General features: G+C 44.8%; 1 protein-coding gene across 1 annotated transcript in view; it reads left to right on the top strand.

Annotated features, from left to right (window-relative positions):
• PIWIL4 (piwi like RNA-mediated gene silencing 4) overlaps positions 1-18598 on the top strand; it is a 46092-nt gene extending 27494 nt beyond the window's left edge. The window contains exons 12-20 of the mRNA XM_059186213.1: positions 2388-2572; positions 5074-5146; positions 9750-9950; positions 11154-11257; positions 13613-13683; positions 15059-15212; positions 16777-16902; positions 17014-17161; positions 18069-18598. Coding sequence (XP_059042196.1) covers positions 2388-2572; positions 5074-5146; positions 9750-9950; positions 11154-11257; positions 13613-13683; positions 15059-15212; positions 16777-16902; positions 17014-17161; positions 18069-18185 — 1179 coding nt within the window. The 3' untranslated portion in view covers positions 18186-18598. The remainder of the gene's footprint in view (positions 1-2387; positions 2573-5073; positions 5147-9749; positions 9951-11153; positions 11258-13612; positions 13684-15058; positions 15213-16776; positions 16903-17013; positions 17162-18068) is intronic.
• The last annotated feature ends 2302 nt before the right edge of the window (positions 18599-20900 follow it).

Raw genomic sequence — 20900 nt, 5'->3', positions numbered from 1 at the left:
GTGTGATCATATGCAGGGGTGACTAGTGGGCTTATAATAGTCATTTGGTTTCTCTATGTCCATATCCACATCCTCCCTTTGTCCTAAACCTTGAAGTCCCCTCTGTTTTCCTTTTCAATCTGAGTATACTTGCGAGTACTTATCAGCACCCACTGGACGTGATTTAGGTCAGTGTGGTTTGGTTTCTCATTTAAAGATGCATTAGAAAATGTGTATTTCAGGCTATGACAATTAAAATATGCCCACTTGTTATTAGGTGTTATAGTACTCTCGTATCTCTCTTTCTCTCTCTCTCTCTCTCTCTCACACACACACACTCACACTTACACTCACACACTCACTCCATAGTACCTGAGAAAATGTTTTAACTGGTGAGAGGTAATTCCAATAGGCTACGTTTTCTGATACCGGGGTTCTTTCTTTTCCTCCAAGTAGAATGCTGGTCAGTTGGCATCAACATGAAGGAATGTGCCCAGAGCCTGTCCCCAGCCACACAGCACTTAGAGGGGCTTTCTGAAACCTGAAGAGACACTTCTCTTTCAGGCTTCAGTTGAAGAAATGAACCTATTTTATGCAAAATGGTGCATTATTTTTCTACTTTTCCCATAGTTTTGCTCATTTTTAAAGCCAGTTACATATTTTTTAAAGGCCCTCTTCTCATTTTTCTCAGGTGACATGTTTAAATGGATGTAACTGAGAAGCGGAAGTTTTGTGCTGGTGGCACGGGAATTTTTCAGCATTTCTTTTCTGTCATCTATCCAAGTTACCAAAACCCTCACTGGAGAAGCTGAGGGAAAACTACTTTTAAAAACAAGACAGAACCAAAATGTGTAAAGTACAAAAAGTAGGTCCCCATTAAGATTTTGGTCAGGAGTCAGTAAAGAGAAGGTCAGTTCCACATATGAAGCAGGTTATAAATATTTAATATGGTCTGTCTCATCTCTGTAAGCAAAATCATTTCTCAGAGCTTTTTTGTTGCGTTTCTTTAGTGTGGAAACTGGTTTTTCTTAGAAGGGGCACTAAAATGGGAGAAGGCGCCCCCTAGCGGTGGCTGTGGCTGTGGCTGGTGAGCGTTGACGGCGTCCTGGGCTGCTTGCTTTTCTGAACTTGCGTTTTAGGAACTTAGTAGATTAAAGATTCACAGGCCTCAGAGTGTTTTGGGCAGTTGTCCTGGGTCTTCTGCCAGCCCATAACAAGTAGGAGTGAGGTGAGAGGGCCCTGGCTCTCCTCATGCTGGTGGTAACAGAAAGAATGAACCGCGACTCCAGAGAGAACCGGCGATGGCAGGCTACCCTTGGCCTTCTTTTGCTAAGGTCACCTCCTGGAACTGAGTCCCTGCCTGGCCACCTAATGGCAGGGCATTATGAGGGTGCCTGTGGTTGGATTTCAGAGTTTGGTGGAAAGTACAGCCTTCCTGAATGCAGCCTCAGGAATACCAGTCTAAATCTGTCACTGGTACCAACTGCCTCCATAATGTCTCTCAGCCATAGCTGGGGAGTCTGTGGAACAAGGGGATCGTAATACTTCCTTAGGCGCTCTCGTGCTGACAAGTGCCTGGGAACATGTTAACATGCAGATTCCGATTCAGCGGGTCTGGGATGGGCCCCAGGACTCAGCGTTTCTGACAAGCTCTCGGGAGATAGCCAGGCTGAATCACCAGGGACTCGATTACAGTGTCTCTTCTTCAACTCTAACAGTGCCTCTTCCCGGCCCACTGGACCAAGAACATTCCATTCAGTTCCAGTCTGTGGATATCAGCAGAAGGCTGGTAACCCTTCTAAAATCTCCCCTTTTCAGTGCAGAGAACATAGTTTTCCTGGTCCCTTGGGACAGGGACTATCCAAGAGTGAGAAAGGAGCTTGTGCCCTGGCCTCATCTTTGCTTCTAGACATAGCTACTCCTGGCGTGATGCATGTTCTTAACTGCTCCGTAGCGTTTGTGAGCTGTAGTTGGACGCCCTAGAGTATGAGTAGTCAGCATTTTCCCCTTCAGATAGCTTTCTGCCTCAGGAGACCGAGTCAGACAGCCCACTGGCCTATGGCATTCATATTAAAGACCATCGATCTTAGAGCTGGAAGGGAACCTGGAGATCTTTGAACGGGACACCTTTCTTTGCACACAGCAGCAGTCTGAGGTAAAGCGACTTGCCCAACTGTCTGCAGCCAGGGACTGGCTGGCCTGCGGTGATGCTCAGATGCCTCCCCTTCCAGGAGGCCCATGTACTCTGTCCAGATGTGCAGTGCTTGAATCAGTGTTCTAAGTCTGTGAATAGCAAACTGTACTAAACAGGTCTCTTATGATGAATGTGGACCATCTTTGCATGACTTTTGTTTAGCTGCTCTGTGAATAAATGCGCGCAACCCTTTCATGATCATTATTTTTCTCAGTGTCAGCCTGGGTCTGCTGCTGAGTGGTCCAAGGATATGCGAAATTGCAAGATTTTAAGTGCACAGTCTTTGAATAAATGGCTGATTATATGCAGCAACAGAGATGAAAAAGTGACCGAGGATTTTCTGCACTGCTTGAGAAGAGTTGGAAGTTCCATGGGATTTAACGTGGACTACCCCAAAACGTGAGAAAACACGGAACATTGTCCCAGCCGTTTTCATCTATTAATTTGGTTTAAAGATCAGAAAGGATGGCTGATGTAGCTACAAAAACTTTAGCTCAGTAAAGTTTCCTAATACTGAGAAAATAGTTTTCTTGTACTAACAAAAGAGTTATAAGTAGATAGATTTTGTAGTGACTTAAGTTTTATACAGTTGAAACACATTTTATGTTGGTTTTTATACAGCTGCTTTCACAGTGCTTTAGGCAATGGTCTCCTTACCCCCAAGATCTTTTCAGTACTAGTTGGGCCATAAATCCTTAATAAATCCATTAACTTTTTTTTCCCCTTTTATTGTTTCATATCAGTTATTTATAAAACTTAGCAGGAAACAGGATATTGAAAGATATAAAAGTTGCATTTCCTTACTTATTTAATAGATTTTATGTTTTAAAATATAACATAAGAAAGAGGGGCGCCTGGGTAGTATGGTTGGGTAAGCATCTGACTTTCGGCTCAGGTTCGTCATTTCAGGGTCATGAGATCGAGCCCTGCATCAGGCTCTGCACTGATACACCCTAAAAAATTTTAATGTAAAAATAGATCCGAAATAGGCTTTTCTGATTCTGTTACTTTAGCCCAAGATTATTTAGATAGTTCTCTGATAAAACCAAGGGCATTATTCTTTGAACATTTATTGAGTGTCTGCTGTATACTAGAGGCTGTGCCATTTGCTGGGGATGAGCATATGGCATATGCTCTCAGTTTAGTAAGGGATCCCTACATATCCAGTTACTCAGAATCGGATCTTGTTTGCTTTTAGGAAAGCAATCGAGTTGGTCATGCCTCATTTTATTGAGCTTCATACGGTTCATAAGGAGGAACGCCTACTTCTTTTTACTGCTGCAATAGTGAAGGGCCAAATGTCCTAATTGGCAAGGTGGGAAGTTATTCGTTAAACAAGCGGTTACTAATTAATTGCATCAGCAGTGCAAGCATTGTTGAAAACCATTGATGGCCCCAAAGTCTCATTTTACACTGTAGTTAGAATGGTCCTCTTATCACATCGGTTAACAAATCGTCTGGTTTCAGTTTCACCTGCTCTAATTTCTCCTAACCTAGGAGATAAAAAAGCAGGAAAAGATGAATGAAAGAAGCCCCAGTCACAGACCCTGGGGTGACGGTGCAAGCTCTTTCTTATATGAATTCCATGCATAAGTCTGTGCCATGTTCTTTTCTTAGCCTGTTTTATTTGAAAGCCCTTTTTAAAATTTAATTTAATTTTATTTTTAAAAAGATTTTTTAAATTTATTTGACAGAGACACAGCGAGAGAGGAAACACAAGCAAGGGGAGTGGAGAGGGAGAAGCAGGCTTCCCACTGAGGAGTGAGCCGGATGCAGGGCTAGATCCCAGGAGCCTGGGATCATGACCTGAGCCAAAGACAGACGCTTAATGATTGAGCCACCCAGGGGCCCTGAAAGCCCATATTTTATTTCATTCTTTTATCTTTCCCATTTATGTTTTATTTTTATTTATTTATTTTGGGGTGGGGGAGAGTGAGAGAGAATCTTAAGTAGGGTCCTTGTCTAGCATGGAGACCAATGTAGGGCTCGATCTCACGACCCTGAGGTCATGACCTGAGCGGAAATCAAGAGCTGGGTGTTTAGATGACTGAGCCCCCCAGGGGCCCCTTGGTTGTTGGATTTATATGCCTAGTTCCTCCTATCTGAAACATTTGCCTGATGAGTGTAAAGAATGGATAGTAGATGGAGGCTGAGACTGCGTGTGCAAGAGATTGATTTGGAAAAGTCAGGGACGTTTAGTTTTAACAGAGCTGCGGGCCATCCCTGGTGCTCAGTTAGAATCAGTGAGCAGGGAACCGGGGTCCTGCCACCTGCTGGGCAAGGCTGAAAAGGCCGCTGGGCATTAGGACCATCCAGCATGTCCGCCTCTCAGAAGCTGATTCTACATAGACAATCTGTGAAGTCCTCTGTGTGGGAATTACTTCTACGGCGTCTGGCTCCTAACATAATGTGAGCACAGAACAGATACCTACTTGCTGACTGACGGGTACAGGCTAGATAGTCCAGGCTCCAAATGAGCTGTCACTGAGGAAAAAAATAATCTTTTAGTAGGAACTATTCAGATTAGCTGAATAGCCTGGTCTCACTCATCTGATGATTTTTGAGACTTTTAAGGTTCTTGTGGGGATTCAGTATTAAAGAAACCTTAATCCCAGGTTAACTCAAACCAGTTTCAGATGGTTAGTATTGAGCCTCGTGCTTTCAAAACCTCACGTTCAACCTCATTTTGGACTATGGAATTTTTAACTGTAGGGATATATACAGCTGAGAAATTCACAGTTTCCACCAGACTATTTTCTAAGCTAATAAAAAATGATTAATAAGTGTTTTGGTGTTGTCTTGTAGTGGGATTATAAAAATCTGTATTATTTTTAACTCTATATGATTATGTGTTACTAAAAAGGGAACTATATATCCTCAAAATTAATTTTTTTATGTAGCATCAAAGTACAAGAGAATCCAGCTGCATTCCTTAGTGCTCTACAGAGACACGTTGATCCTAATGTTCAGTTGGTAAGTATAGGATAGCTTTTGTTTTGATGTGTAATTTTTATTTTTGCTTTATATCTAATAGTCTTCTTTTCTTGGAAGAAGGAATGTGAGCACATTCTCCTATAATATGTTTGCAAATGGCTGTGCATGTCCCCAAGAACCCAAGAAAGTATTAATCTTAGAATTTTAATCAGCATTTAATTTCCTTTTCATATTTCTAACGTTAATTTTAATTTTAATTTTTAAAAAAGATTTTGTTTATTTGTTTGACAGGAAGAGACACAGAGGGAACACAAGCAGGGGGAGTGAGAGAGGGAAAAGCAGGCTTCCCGGCAAGCAAGGAACCTGATGTGGGGCCTTTAGTTCCCAGGACCCTGGGATCATGACCTGAGCCGAAGGCAGACGCTCAATGACTTAGCCACCCAGGCACCTCTAATGTTAATTTTTAAATACTTGTTTGTACCTCTATCTTATCCTCTTGGATGCCTACATATTTATTTAAGATTTAAGATAAAGTGACTCCCATCGCATCCCATAAATGCTGGGGCCCCCAGTGTTTCAGTGGTTTCTTGGAGGGTTTAGGTTTTTCCGTGTCGCCTATGGCTGCTGCCACTAGATTCTCGCCTCTTTCACGAGCGCCATTCCCCGTGCAGTGCGTCAGCTCCCACAGCAGCCTCATTTCCCAGACCACTGCGCATGTGCACGGGTGAGTTGACTTGGCGGACGGTTTGGGACAAAGGCATGACTAGAGCATACCCCAACACTGCAGACAAGTTAAAATTGGCATCCTTGTTCTGAAAAATCTCTCAGTCATCCCTATTTCTTGGAAATGCTTCCTCTTCTCCCAGGCCCCACCTCGCACTGCACCGCAGTGTCTTACCTGTTCAATGTATGTATCTAGGCTCCCAGCATTCCTCTCTGTATTTCCTGCAAAGCCAACTTGGCCATGTCTGCTTCTCTTCTAATCAGACACAAAAAAGGCCCATAAGGATGATATATTGAACAAAAGGAATTCTAACCCTAAGAGCATTTCTCTTCGTTAAAAATAAAATAAAAACAGATCATAAGAATACTGCAAAGAACTGTCATATACCGGTCACCCAGATCCTCCAGTTGACATTTTATCATATTTTTTTTATTGTTTCCTTCCTTCCTATATCTATCTGTCTGTCCTCTTTTTTCCTGAACCATTTGAGAGTAGGTTACAGATCTGATGCCCCATTGTCCTTGAGTACTTCAGTGCATGTTCTCTACAAACGGGGTCACTCTCCTACAGAACCATAGGACAACCATAAAAATCAGGAAACAGTAAGACCAGCTAATCCATAGACTCCCTTCCCATTTCTCCATCTGTCCTCAAAATATGTCCTCTCTAGTAAAAGGATCTGCTGCATTGCACTTGGTCGTGCTGTCTCTTTAGACCCTCTTTCAATCTGAAATAGTTCCATAGTTTTAAAAAATTTTTTACATTTTTTATTAACGTATAATGTATCATTAGCCCCAGGGGTACAGGTCTGTGAATCGCCAGGTTTACACACTTCACAGCACTCACCACAGCACATACCCTCCCCAATGTCCATAACCCCACCCCCTTCTCCCTACCCACCTCCCCCCAGCAACCCTGTTTGTTTTGTGAGATTAAGAGTCTCTTATGGTTTGTCTCCCTCCCGATCCCATCTTGTTTCATTTTTTCCTTCCCTACCCTCCAACCCCCCCATGCTGCCTCTCAAATTCCTCATATCAGGGAGATCATATGATAATTGTCTTTCTCTGATTGACTTATTTCGCTCAGGATGATACCCTCTAGTTCCATCCATGTCATCGCAAATGGCAAGATTTCATTTCTTTTGATGGCTGCATAGTATTCCATTGTGTATATATACCACATCTTCTTGATCCATTCATCTGTTGATGGACATCTAGGTTCTTTCCATAGTTTGGCTATTGTAGACGTTGCTGCTATAAACATTCGGGTGCACGTGCCCCTTCGGATCACTATGTTTGTATCTTTAGGGTAAATACCCAGTAGTGTGATTGCTGGGTCGTTAGGGTAGCTCTCTTTTAATGAAATAGTTCCATAGTTTTGATGACCTTCCAACTTTGAAGAGTATAGATCAGTTACTTTATATAATGTCCCTCAATTTGGGTTTGTCTGATGTTTCCTTATAATTAAATTCAGGTTATGCACTTTCGGCAGGAGTATCAAGCAATGATCCTGTTTTCTTAATACGTCTTCCTGGGAGGTAACCCATTAATTAAGGTGCTATCTGCCAGGTTTCTCTGTTTACGTCTACAGTTTGCTTTGTAATTTTCAGGTGGTTTTGTTTTTGTTTTGCAGCAAGATACTTTGAGAGTATGTAAATATCCTGTTTGTCATCAAACTTTTACCTGCTAGTTTCAGAATCCATTGATAATTCTTAATCTGAACCCATTATCACTATGGTGTTTGCCAAATAGTGGCTTTCTAATTTTATACATTTAGTATGTAGCATTGTATTTCCTTCTACATTTAGTAGGTAGCATTATGTTACAATGAAGAGCTTTCTCTTCTCTCCATTTCTTTGTTCATTTGTTTAAATCCTTATGGATTCACAGTTTCCTATTTTATTACCAGCTTACAATCTATTACTACTGTTATCTATTTTGATGCTGAAATCGTTCCTGATTTGCTAGTGGAAGACCCATTCAGATTGGCTTCTGTGTCTTTTTGACATATCCCCATCTTTGGGGGGACATTTCCTTACTGTCTGGCACCATAAGGTATTCCAAATTAATCTTGAAATTCTGCTGCCCGCTGTGGAATTAGATATTTCTCCAGTGAGCTATGATGCTTTTTGGTAGAGAACAGTATTTAGAAATCAAAATCTGGCAACTGGGTGTGCTCATTTGTTACTGGGGTGTCACTGCTCCCCGTTTTTCTCAATGGGTCAAACTAGAAGTATGTGTAGCGTGGGTCTGCATTTATGTTCTCAGATGCAGTTGACCCTTGAACAGTGTGAGGATTAGGGGTACAGACCCCTGCACAGCCAAAAATCTCCATACGACTTGACTCCCACCAAATTTAATTCCTTAGCTGATTGTTGACTGGAAGCCTTATAACATAGTCGATTAACACGTATTTTGTATTTTATATATACCATATACTGTATTCTTACAGTAAAGTAAGCTAGAGAAAAGAAAACATTATTAAAATCGTAAGGAAGAGGAGCTACATTTATGGTACTGGACTATACTTATCCAAAAATCTGCATAGACACGGACTCAGACAGTTTAAACCCGTGTTGTTCAAGGGTCGACTGTAGATACATACACACATACATCTATGTGTGTCTATGTACATGTTAAACACGTGTTCACACCTCCAGTTCCAACCCAGCAGCACAGGGAAGTGTCCCCCACATCTGTATTTGTCCCTCCCTTCTCTGGGGGGAAGCACGGCTCCTGCTGTTCACGTATCACCTGTGCCTCCATCCCCTGTAGACAACTAGTCTCACTTGTCTCCCACCTTCTTTCCGTCCCCATCCTTGCTGGACCACTGTCTTGTTCTGTCCCCTACCTTGCTTGGTCCCAAATTTATAGGATGGAAGGAAGGAAGACTCCTCTAAGAGGACTGTGCTGACAAATGTATTCCCCTATTTTATGTAATTAAATGTAAATAATTTTATCCCTTGACGTGATGATACTTTGAATAGATCTATAGGTGAAGAATCACTTTATTTATCCTCTGCTAATCATGACAGTGCCCATGTTTTTCTATAATATGGCAGTTTTGAAAGTAAGGAGTACAAGAGGGAAAGGAGATGCAGGTAGGTCAGGAGAGGCCCTTTGGAGAGAAGCACCTGATCAGAAATCGGGCCGATGACAGAGGTGGCAGAATTTAAAAATACCTGGCGACCTGAAGCTTCTTTCTCCTTATTTTCCCTCCTCCTATATCCCCACTCTCAGGTCACAGTAAACAATAGAAACAACAAAATATTGTTTGTTTCTTTTATTTTGGTTGTCTAGTACCTAGTGGGAGAAAATCCTACTGTGCAAGCTAATCCTCCGCCTGGCCTATGTGTGGGTGAGGCTGGGGGAGTAGAGGGAGGGGGTGAGAGCTGGAGAACCACAGGAAGGGCTGACAAGGGGCGGGGAGGAAGCTGGGGAAGGAGCTAGGTTAGGAGGGAATTTGGGGAGCCTAACAGAATCAAATCTGAAGAGATGTGAGGCAGTGAAAGCCAAGAGGAATGGGTAGCTTTGGAGTGGGACTGTGGAGCAGGTGGCTGATGAAAGCACATTTGAAGCAGCGTTGACCTGTTGTCAGTGGTTAAGGGCCATTTGAGACAACTTTAGATATGTTAGTGTTTGCTTTTTCAGAACTTAAGGGCAAGATAATTGGAGAATCCCCCTTCTCATTTCTTGTTTGTTTGTTTGTTTATTAGAGCACACATGCTCGAGGTGTGGGGGAGCCTGATGTGGGGCTCAATCTCATGACCCTGAGATCATGACCTGAACCAAAATCAAGAGTCAGACACTTAACCGACTGAGCTACCCTGCCACCCCTCAGTTTTTGTAAAGCTACTTCTAAACATAAGTAAGGTGACTTTTCCTTCCTTTTTTTTTTTTTTTTTTTTTTGTCTTTTAGGTAATGTGCATCCTGCCTTCTTATCAGAAGAGCTACTATGATTCCATTAAAAAATACCTGAGCTCCGTCTGCCCGGTGCCAAGCCAGTGCGCCCTCACACGGACCTTGAACAGACAGGGAATGGCGATGAGCATTGCCACCAGGATCGCGATGCAAATGGCCTGCAAACTGGGAGGCGAGCTGTGGGCTGTGGAGATCCCTGTGAGCAGTCTGTCACTCTTCTCCTCTTAGCAATCCCTCAATGCTTTCCTTAATTAATTAATTAATTAAATTTTTTTTTTAAGATTTTATTTATTTATTTGACAGAGAGAGATCACAAGTAGGCAGAGAGGCAGGCAGAGAGAGAGAGAGAGAGAGAGGAGGAAGCAGGCTCCCTGCTGAGCAGAGTCCGATGTGGGGCTCGATCCCAGGACCCTGAGATCATGACCTGAGCCGAAGGCAGTGGCTTAACCCACTGAGCCACCCAGGCACCCTGCTTTCCTTAATTTAACAATGACATCAAGTGGGAGGTATTTTCCATGATCCCAGAAGTGTTTGTTGTGGTTGTTGGGTCTGTCGTCTGTCTGTGGGCGCTGGGCTCTGGCATGACTCAGGACCCCATCCAGAAGGTGAGGTGTGGTTCCTGTTGCCTGGGAGCTTCGGGTGAGCTGTTGGCAGCACGTCTCATGACTGAGAAGCTGGGCTGGCAGAGACTTGGAGGGTCTCAATCTTGAGCCGCCCTGCTGCTGCTACAGGAAATCTGTTGCTCCAAGGTCTCTGCATTTATCAGCTTTCAGCAGCTGCTGGCCATGAGAGGAGCTCCACACCCTGGAGGAGACTCCCCCGGGACTCAGGCAGACCTCTGATCTTGGACTGTGGCGGGAACTGAGAAAGTCCTCTTCTCTTTCCCTAACTGTTGGCCACTGTGGAAGGAGGGGAGGGTATGAGAAATGAAGGAATGTTGTCCATTGCCTTCCATTTCTATAAGCAGGATGTATGTGGGGAGCCCCAGCTGCTTCCTGGGGGCTGCAGAGCCAAGGAGCGAGGTGGGGGCGGTCCTCCAGACATCTGAAGAATGGGAAATGCACTTCTTGAGATCCCTGCAGCCCAGAGGCCCGGATAAATGACGGACCACTCACCTTGAGCCTCTTGGGTCACCACGGGCACTTGTCCCTCTCCCCAAAGGATGGTAGCCACTACAGTGAGACTCTGAAGCAAAGTGTGTACCACAGCCATCCCTCCATCTTTAAGTCTCTTTGGTTTCTGTTTTAATAGGCTGCTTCCTCTGGCCCTTGGTTTCGCTGGCATGTAGCTTCACTTAAATAATTTAATAACTAAGGACAGTTTAAAAAAAAAACTTATTAAATCGTCATTTGGGAAAATAATGTCCCATTCCATTAAACCATGAAAAATTTACTTTTACAGTTAAAGTCCCTGATGGTGGTCGGTATTGATGTCCGCAAAGATGAGTTCAACAAGGGAATGGTGGTGGTTGGATTTGTGGCCAGTACTAACCCCGGAATCACCAGGTGCTTTTACAATTACCCCAGCATATTCTCTAATTATTGTTTGTGGTTTAGCTAGAAACCATAGAGCAGGAGACAGTTTGTGTTCTTCACTCATTTTATTTAATTAATTAATTTATTTTTAAAGGTTTTGCTTATTTATTTGACTGAGAGAGAGGGATCACAAGTAGGCAGAGAGGCAGGCAGAGAGGGAGGGGGAAGCAGGCTCCCCACCGGGCAGAGAGCCCGATGCAGGGCTCGATCCCAGGACTCTGGCATCATGACCCGAGCTGAAGGTAGAGGCTTAACCCACTGAGCCACCCAGGTGCCTCTTCACTCATTTTAAAAAATATGAACACTTTAGTCATAAATTATACTTACAGATAAAAATGTGTTTGATAATATTAATAGGTAGCCTTATGAAAAAACTGTATTTATGCAAACATCAGGACAAGCTGCCACTCATATACCTATCATATTCCCAAAGTGATGGATGATGGAAATTCTTACGTATCTGTACATCTGCCCTGTTTCAGGTCCTATACTAGAAATCTTACGTACATTATGTCAGGCAGCTAAGTTCTGGCTTCATGTTGTTTGGATTTGTATCCTGATCTGCCATGTACTTATTCTGTGTTTGACGTCTGGCTATTTAAGCTTGCTGCACCTCACTTGTAGTCACCTGCAAAGTGGGGATGTTGGCAATGCCTGTTTCATAGGGCGTGTGTGGAAATACCACGAAATAAAATGCTTAAACCACAGGCTCAGTACACGCAGTACGTGCTTCTTGTTACTGACACTTGCAGACGGTTGGTGTAGTTGTTCGTGCAGCTGTTGGAAACAGAAACAGGTTCTGCGGTAACGCATTAAATATAGAGTCATGGTACTTAAGTAACTGTAGTTCTTAGAATCGTTTTACTATTTGCAACGAAACGGAGTGTTTTGAGGCTGTAGGAACCGTGACGTATTTTATTCCCGGATGTAAGCTATTTGGTTTACTCCATTAAATTTGTGGTCAGGTATATACTTATGATGGCGAGAAACAGGAAGAGTAGCGGTGGGATGCCAAATTCCTTCCAGCTTGTATGAGATCCTGCTTGTCACTTCGTTAATGAAGCAGATAAAGGATTTCCCGTTTGTTAACCTCGTTCCTCATTGTGTCATTGTCGGTTATATAATAATAATGTCATTGCATACTTACCGCTAAGCCATGACTTCATTTTTCAAGTGCTTTTATTTAATTAATAACTTTAGCAAGAGAACTTCTGAAATTTAAATAAGTTAATCATGTTCAGATTTCAAGTCCAAAAGGCTCATTGATAGGAGTTGACGTTTATGCCTGAGAAATCTTTTAGTATTTTGAAAGTAGATCTGCTAAACTAATAAATTCCTTTGAAACAATAATGTAGTGGTTTATATATATTATTGCTTATTTTGTGCCCAGTACCGTGCTAAGTCCTTTATATAGATTATCTAAGTTAATTTTTACAACCTTATGAGCTAGTAACTACCTTACCGCCTTGTTTGTTTCCTTAGTACCTACGAGGAGACTGAGGCTTAGGTTCACATGGCTGGTGAGTGTGCCAGCCAGGATTTGAACCCAACTGTATCTGATGCCAGTACCATGCTTCAGTTTCTCTTACCAACAAATTTCTTTTGGGGAAGGGGGGTTCTTAATTTAATTGTACTCATGTAGCATATACAAAATCATGAGCATTAAGTTTTACTCACAATGTCTGTTTCTTTTTATTTCGATTGAGGCCTAATGACATACATCACATCAGTTTCAGTATTCAGCATGATGATTTGGTATTTGTACATATTGCAAAACGATCACCACAGTGAGTCTGGTTAATATCACCACATAGTCATCACATTCATTTTTCTTGTGATGAGGACTTTCAAGATCTACTCTTTTAGCAACTTTTATTACCAAGCTGTTTATTACATCCCCAGGACTTCCTTATTTTGTATCAGGAAGTTTGTATCCTATGATCTCCTTCACCCAGTGCCCCCACTTTCACCCCCTGCCTCTGGCAACCATCAGTCTCCTCCTGTACCTAGAAGCTTTTGTTTTTTTTCTTAATTTCACGTATAAGTGAGAACGTACAGTACTTGTCTTTCTTTGCCTGACATATTTCACTTAGTGTAATGTCCTCAGGATCTATCCATGTTGTCACAGATGGCAAGACTTTATTCTTTGCTGTGTCTAAATAGAATTCTGGGTGTGTGTGCGCGTGCGGGCTCACACACACATCTTCATCCATTCTCCCACCGACAGACACTTCGCTTCTTTTCCTTTTCTTCACTTAATCCTAATGCATGTCTAGGGTAGACATTTTGAATCTGAAGTTTACTTTTGTGTTCTTCTCACTTTAGGTGGTTCTCTCGCTGTATCCTCCAGAGAGCGACGACAGATGTTGCAGATTGCTTGAAAGTTTTCATGACTGGTACTCAAAGTATTGTGGTGTGGGTGGGCTCCGAGCAGAGCACTATTCTTTCTGGCCCAGAGTCCGTGTGCCCGTAGCAGACCAGACCGGAGCAGCAGATGCCCTAAGCCTGTCCGAGTAGACCGTCACCTGGTTAGAGATTTCCAATGCTATGTCCTGACTCATGCTCACAGATGTTGAATAAGCTACACGTGTCCTGTGTGTGTGATAAACAGAAAGCCAAGAAGAAGGGCAGTTTTTAGCTGCTGGTGGCTCTGGCAAGCAGGGAAAATACCAAAGGAACCTACCCCAGAGAAACAAGGATTGTGACAGAGTGATGTGAGGTCTAGAAACAGAAAGGAAGCCTGTGGGGTGGGGGTAGAATAGGATGCTGGCAGATGAAGGGCGGCCTAGCAGGAGAAGATGGGGAAGAAGGCAGGCGGGGAAGGGTGCCTTCTATGTAGTGGGATGTGATGGGAACAGTGTCTGGTGCTCCCGTCTCCTCTCCAGCCCTGGTCGGTGCCTGGCCTTGGCACTACCTCACAGTGTGGCTTGTACAATTCACTTCCTCTCCTGATGTGCTTTTCCCATCTGTGAACTCTTGGCGAAGAGGGACGTTGTAAATGTTTCTTAAAAAAAGTGAATTTGGTGATATGTGTTGGTTATGACCTTACCTATATGATCATCATCTGTTGAACTAAAATTTCCTGGAAAATAAATTCTTCTGAAGCAATTGCTCAATGTCTACATGAAAATAAGTATTATGTTACTTTGCCCTCACATCAAAACTTGGGTTTTTTTTAGTAGTTATGAAAAGTTTCTGTTGATAGGAATTACTGTCTGGTCTCTGCTCTTGGGGCAGTTTCTAGTTGGAGTGGGTGGAGATGTTCTCAGAGTTCACATTGTCAGTGCAACTTAGAATCAAATTGGGTGAGTACACGGTAAGAGATGCTCTCAGAGGAGCAGCCACATCCTTTCCTTATTTCTTCATATTTAGGCTCATTGGGGAAGGAAATGACATGGAGTTATCCAGCCTGTAGCTATCGATAGCATTTAAAGACTCGAAGAAGCCAAATTAGTATTCGTCTGTTTTTGGGAATTTGTTTATTGCATGACTTCGTTGATTGCTTGAATATTAAAATGTCACAAAAGAGGCATGCTAAGTTCAAGAATACATTATGCCATAGAAACCATTATGAGTCCTCCAAGAGCAGAGATGCCGAATGTCCCCCTAAAGTTACCCGCTTTTATATTATTTATATTATTGCAGATACAACTCAGGTCTAGGCATTACCCTCTTTTACAGTGGTCTCTAAAACCCTGAGCTCCAGGGGGATGTTACCCTTTGGTGGCGCTGGACGAGCCATTCTCTTCTCACCAAGTACTCCTTCCGCAGGAGCACTCAACAGATGGCACAGGCACAACCGTGGCCTGCCTGCGCGGGTGGTCGTGTACCGGAACGGGGTGGGGGACGGCCATCTGCAGACCCTGCTTGAATACGAGGTTCCGCAGCTGCTGAGCAGTGTGACAGAGGCAAGTTCCAATACCAGGTAGGCAACCGCTGTGCGTTCCCCACTCTGGCGGTGACAGCACATTAGAAGTGTTAAAATTCATGGACGCCAGCGTCTTCTTTTTTCACGCAGTGAGGGATGGCTCTGTGCCTGCGTCATGTGGGTACAGCCGATGGTTCGCTCTCCTGCAGCTTGCAGCATCGTTGGGACGCTCTTCCGTGAAGTGGCGGGTCGGGGCACCTGGAGGAAAGCAGGTGTCCTTCAGCATGGCTGACACGGAGATTCAGCCGGGTGGGGGGAAGACGCTTCACACATATTGATAAGCCAGGGGACTAAACATGCTGTGGTTTGAAATTCAAGGCCCAAATCAGCCAGGGCTCAGGCCCTTTTAAGTGCAGGCCCTGGTACATGGCCAAGGTGGGTGGGAGGTGCGGACAGCAGTGGAAGGCAAAGCCAGCTGGGCTGCCTCGCCCCGTCACCAGCCTTCTGGATTCAGGGGTGTGGTAGTGAGTACGTCAAGTGGCAGGTGCAGGGAAAACACTGGAACTCACAAACAGGGGAGGATGATAATCTCAAATTGGCTTCTTAAAAATATTTGGGGAGCACCTTTCTCCAAGCAGACCCCTGCGTTCATCTGTCCGGGACACCATCAACACCAAAGGTGCAGGCGTGAGCCCTGGAGGAGCTGAGACCCGGCTGCATGAGGACGAGGACGGGGCAGCCAGGGGGGAGGGTGTAATGTCTTGGGGCAAGGGCAGTATCACCTGCTGTTGCGACCAGACCCTCACGGCCCAGGTCCCTCCCCACTGACCTCAGGGGATTGTGTCTGCTCCCAACCACAAGCATGCGGTTGAGGGCCAGTGGGAGTACATTCAGCAGCCGGCTGTGCTAAGGGATTCTCTTTCAGTATGACGTCAACTCTGATAAGTTTCCATATCAGAAACAATACATTTTTCAAATAAAATGATTAAAGTGAAATTTCCCCATAATTTTTGCATCCCAGTGGGTCCTTTGGGAATGATGGCCAGTATTTGGATATGGCCTTGGATTTACTGAATCCAGACTTTAATTCCTGGTCTTTCAACATCTGGCCCAAATGTACATTCGGTTGGTCCATCCACTATCCTCCCCAGGTGTGTGTCTTGCGGGATTCAGGAACGATGATTTGAGGAATAAGAGGAACCTGTGGGTCTCTTTGCTGTTCAGGAATTGAGAGGAAGGGTGAAGGGGAAATAAGGGGGTTATTGCTAATGGAAAAAGGAAATCTTGTCTCCATGGAAAATTCTGGAAAGTCTTTCTTTAGAGGTACTAGCTGAAGCTCATTGTCTTACTAAACATTCTCCCCTGTCCCCTTCCAGGCATAGAAACCAGCAGAGTGACTGGACATAGCACACTCTTGCCACAAGGAAGAACAGCCTTTAATTTTGAAAACTGTGTATCTTGGGGGAAGTTGATGTGGGGGATAATTTTTACTTTCTTCATTTGACTGTGTTTTTCTAATGAATGGATGAATTTATTTAGAAATTACCAAAAAAGATGACTAGAAAGCTGCAGGCTTGGTTTTGGCTCTCTGCATCTCCCTTTCTGCCTTTCTGGTTCCAAGTGCCAAGCTGTCGGTGATCGTGGTCAGGAAGAAGTGCGCACCCCGATTCTTCACTGAAGGGAACCGGTCGGTGCAGAACCCGCCGCTCGGCACCGTGGTGGACTCCGAGGCCACACGTCCTCAATGGCAAGTGCTGTTCGAAAGCCAGTTTTCTGCGAAGTGTTTGCTGCCTGTTCTTCACGTTGGGCTTCCTCAGTTGGCATTTTTTTCTCACACTCGTGCCCGTTTTCCGCTCAGGTACGACTTCTACCTGATCAGTCAGGCAGCTGGCCAGGGAACAGTTACCCCCACCCACTATAACGTCATCTATGACGACAACAGCTTGAAGCCGGACCACATGCAGAGACTCACCTTCAAATTGTGCCACCTCTACTACAACTGGCCGGTGAGTGACTCTGTGCGACACTGACATGTGGTGTTCCCGCCCAGGGTCGTCACCCAGCTCACCTAGCACAACGCCAGACTTCCCGAAGGAGGAAGGAATGAATGCATGCATGCGTGAATGAATGAATGAGTCCTGAGTCCACAGTAGGAGAAATCCAGTCTGTCATAGAAACGAAGCAGCATTAACTGTTAACGTTACTATTATTACTTCTAGCCCTAGTATTTATCATTCCCGGAGGACATTCTGTGCAGTGTCTTAAGCACACTAGGGAGGAAATCAGGGTGTTATTTCCAAGTTGCAGTTGAGGAAATTGAAGTCAACTCAGACACTGTGTGGTGGGGACGTAAGGATGCATCTGTTCTGTGTTTCCGTGCATGAAGCCGAGGGCCCTGTCAAAGTCCAAGGCCAAGGTTTGCTCTGAGCCCTTTGGAGCCTCAAGTCATGGGAAACTTAGATGAGTGCTAAGTGTGATGGCTCCCAGCTCCTAGCTCTGTGGAGCCAGACGGGCCCCCAACCCCATCTCGCTTGGTGAGTCTGTGCTCCCTGTGATGCGGTTGCCCTTTGTTGGTTGAGTTTAGGTGGTTTACTTGCGATTGCATTCTGCTGTGTATGGAATTAGCAGAGGATAAAACTCAGGAACACAGATTACTCTAAAGAACAGGCAAACCGGGGGTCCTGGGTGGCTCAGTGGGTTAAGCCTCTGCCTTTGGCTCAGGTCATGATCTCAGAGTCCTGGGATCGAGCCCGGATCAGGCTCCCTGCTTAGTGGGGGGTCCACTTCTCCCTCTCTCTCTGCCTGCCTCTCTGCCTACTTGTGATCTCTGTCAAATAAATAAACAAAATCTTAAAAAAAAAAAACAAAAAACAGGCAAACCTCGTAATTGCGGTCAATATGTTTTCTCCTTAGGGCTTAATCAGCATCCCAGCCCCCTGTCAGTATGCACACAAGCTGACCTTTCTGGTAGCACAGAGCATTCACAAAGAACCAAGTCTGGAATTAGCGAACTCTCTCTTCTACCTGTGATGACGGGAACTACGGGCGTCCCGAGAGGAGCCATCTGAGGAGTGGGTGGATTTTGTACAGACCTGCCACAGTTGTGAGGCTGTGACTGGGGAAAGGAGATTGAGCTTAGTTTCAACTTTTGGGAAAACACCTGACACAGCTTAATTGGAGGTGGTTCAAAAGAAATGTGTAGTGTTTTATTTTGAAGAGTTTTATGCTCTTGGTAAATCCCCATGCTGGTAAATGGAATTAAAATATGCCATCGTCTAAGTAATTCCACAAACTGAATATCCTCTAAGAAAATAAGTGTTTGGAAGGTGTTTTTGATGGTAGGGAAATGGGGTCTAATTCCCACCTTAAATTTTGCCCATGTTTTGTTAAATAATATTGTAGAACATTTTGTAGAGTGGTTCAAATAGTTATTAGAAAATAAAATTCAGAGCATTGCATATGTGTTTACTGTTGTTTGAATTTCAGTTGAAGTTACATGCAGACCCCATAATTGGTTTTCAACACAGACTCACCCACTAACCACACCACCACCCTCGGAGTGATGTTTGGGAACCGGAGCACACCTCCTGCTCTCCGCAAGGTGCTTGATCGCACTTAGAAGCAGGTGCTCTCATTGATGACCTTGCCTCCCACCGCACTGAGAAAATGGATTCCAAAAGAAGAGGGCTGGCCCAGGCCCCGTCCCCTGCCCCCACTGCAGGGCAGCTGTGTGCGGACCCCCCCACCCCCCCCCACTCCCCTCCACCCCTGTCATTGTAAATGAACCCTGTCACTGCTCCTGCTCTGGGAATCCCCCCCCCCCCCCCCCCCCCGCCTGCGGCAGCCGTTCCTCCCTCACACTGGATCACTGCCGGCACCATCGCCCTATGCTGTTACTCCTCCCATCTTGAAGACGAAACTTCTTCCTCCTCCAGTGACGACCCCATTTCTTTGCTCCTCTTTGTAGAAAAAGTTCTCAGAGAGTAGTTGATGCCTGATCTACCAAATTCCTTACTCCGGTCAGAATTCACCACACCCACTACAGCAACAAGGCTTTTACCTCCGCTTTGTCAAACCGGATTGTCGGTTCTCAGGCCTTGCCTTCCTAAGGGATCCCAGCATTTGACCTGGTTGTTTATTTCCTCCACCCTCGACACTCCAGTGGCCTCTAGGAGGACATGTGTTCCCGGTTTCTCTTCTACTGTGTCAGTCCCTCAGTTTCCCTCTGTCTCCTTGGCTGGCTTCTTATCTTCTCGTCCTTTATACAGGAGAACGCCCCAGGAATGAGAACAGGACTCTGGAAACAATACTTTCATGCAGGGGCGTGAGGAGGGCGGCAAGTTCTCTCTGAGGTGTGAGATCCCATGAGATGGCCCCGAGAACACTGTTTCCTCCTCGGGAGCTCTCCCTAGGACTGGTCAAAAGGTGCCCACCATGGGTCAGTTTCAGTGATAGCGATACTAACCCGTTGCAGGGCTTGAGGGTGGAGGTTAGGACCCTGCAGGCCCAGAGCCGAAGGCTTTGCATAGACCTTTACTCTCCATAACAGTTCAATTCACCAGGCGCTAGAATGACCATGTTACAGAGGATAAAACAGGTCTAGAGAGAACCATGGGGCTCACCAAAGCTTATAAAATCCATGAATTGTAGAGCTAGAATTTGTCCTCAGGTATGTTGGACTCCAAAAGTCTGAGATGAACCACAGCCTACTGCCTTAATAACAGATTCTATAAGAACTTAAAAATTCCTCCCTGAGTTCTTGGATGAAGAAGCATCTCATGTGATTTCAAGTTGGAGTTACAACGTCTTTGGAGGCAAGACACTGTACTGGTCCAGAGTGGCTGTGTTTTTGTTTTGATGCTGTTGTTTCCTTCTTTCCAAGTGTGGGGATTTTGTAAAATGCCATCGACCTAGCCGCTGCCTTATATAAATCAACACCCGGTGTTCAGATTAACAATACAGGAGAGCTCCTTCCTCTTTTCCACTTGAAGTACTGCCCAAGACCGTGGCTCCGTACCGTGTTAGCCCACCAGGGGGCAGACAAGAACCGTCATATGGGCACAGCCTGGCGCCGCCCGCCCCCCCTTTGTCCCCGTGGTGCCAGGGATAAGTGAGAGAATGGTCAAGTAATGGCCAAGAGGGCAACATGGAATTAGGAAAATCTTCATTTGTGCTCTGTTTCAGACACGCTGAGCTGTAGAATTTGGAATCTGATAATCTCCCTGCTCTGAGACTCAGTTACCCTATCTGTAATAAGAGAAGGGGTTGGTGTAAATCAGGGCAGCTCAACCTTGGAAACAATAGAAATTCCCACACGTAAAAGCTTTTTTAAAGAATACACGTGTCTAGGCCCATCTCCAGAAATAGTGGTTTAATCAGTTTGATGGGCAGCCTGACCATCTGAATATATTAAATTTCTGCTGGTGATTCTGATGGTTAGCCAGGGTTGAAGACTTCCGGTTTGGAGCAGGACTAGGTTTGAACCCAGAACCACTGCTTACTAGCTGTATGACCTGGTCAAGTTCTTAACCTGGCTGAGCTTCAGTGTATCAACTTGTAACAACACCTAACAATGTCCGAGTTGTAGGGTTTTTATAAGGATTAGAAATATCAAATCTAAAGTATCTGGCTTTAGGGGCACCTGGGTGGTCAGTCAGTTGAGCATCTGCCTTCCTCCCATCATGATCCCAGGGCCCTGGGATCGAATTCCGCATCGGGCTCCCCACTCAGAGGTGAGTCTTCTCC

The sequence above is a fragment of the Mustela lutreola genome, chromosome 1, assembly GCF_030435805.1.
Source record: "Mustela lutreola isolate mMusLut2 chromosome 1, mMusLut2.pri, whole genome shotgun sequence".
Taxonomy (NCBI): Eukaryota; Metazoa; Chordata; class Mammalia; order Carnivora; family Mustelidae; genus Mustela; species Mustela lutreola.
The sequence above is the reverse complement of the archived record's forward strand: the minus strand, read 5'-3'. Positions and strand labels throughout refer to the sequence as shown.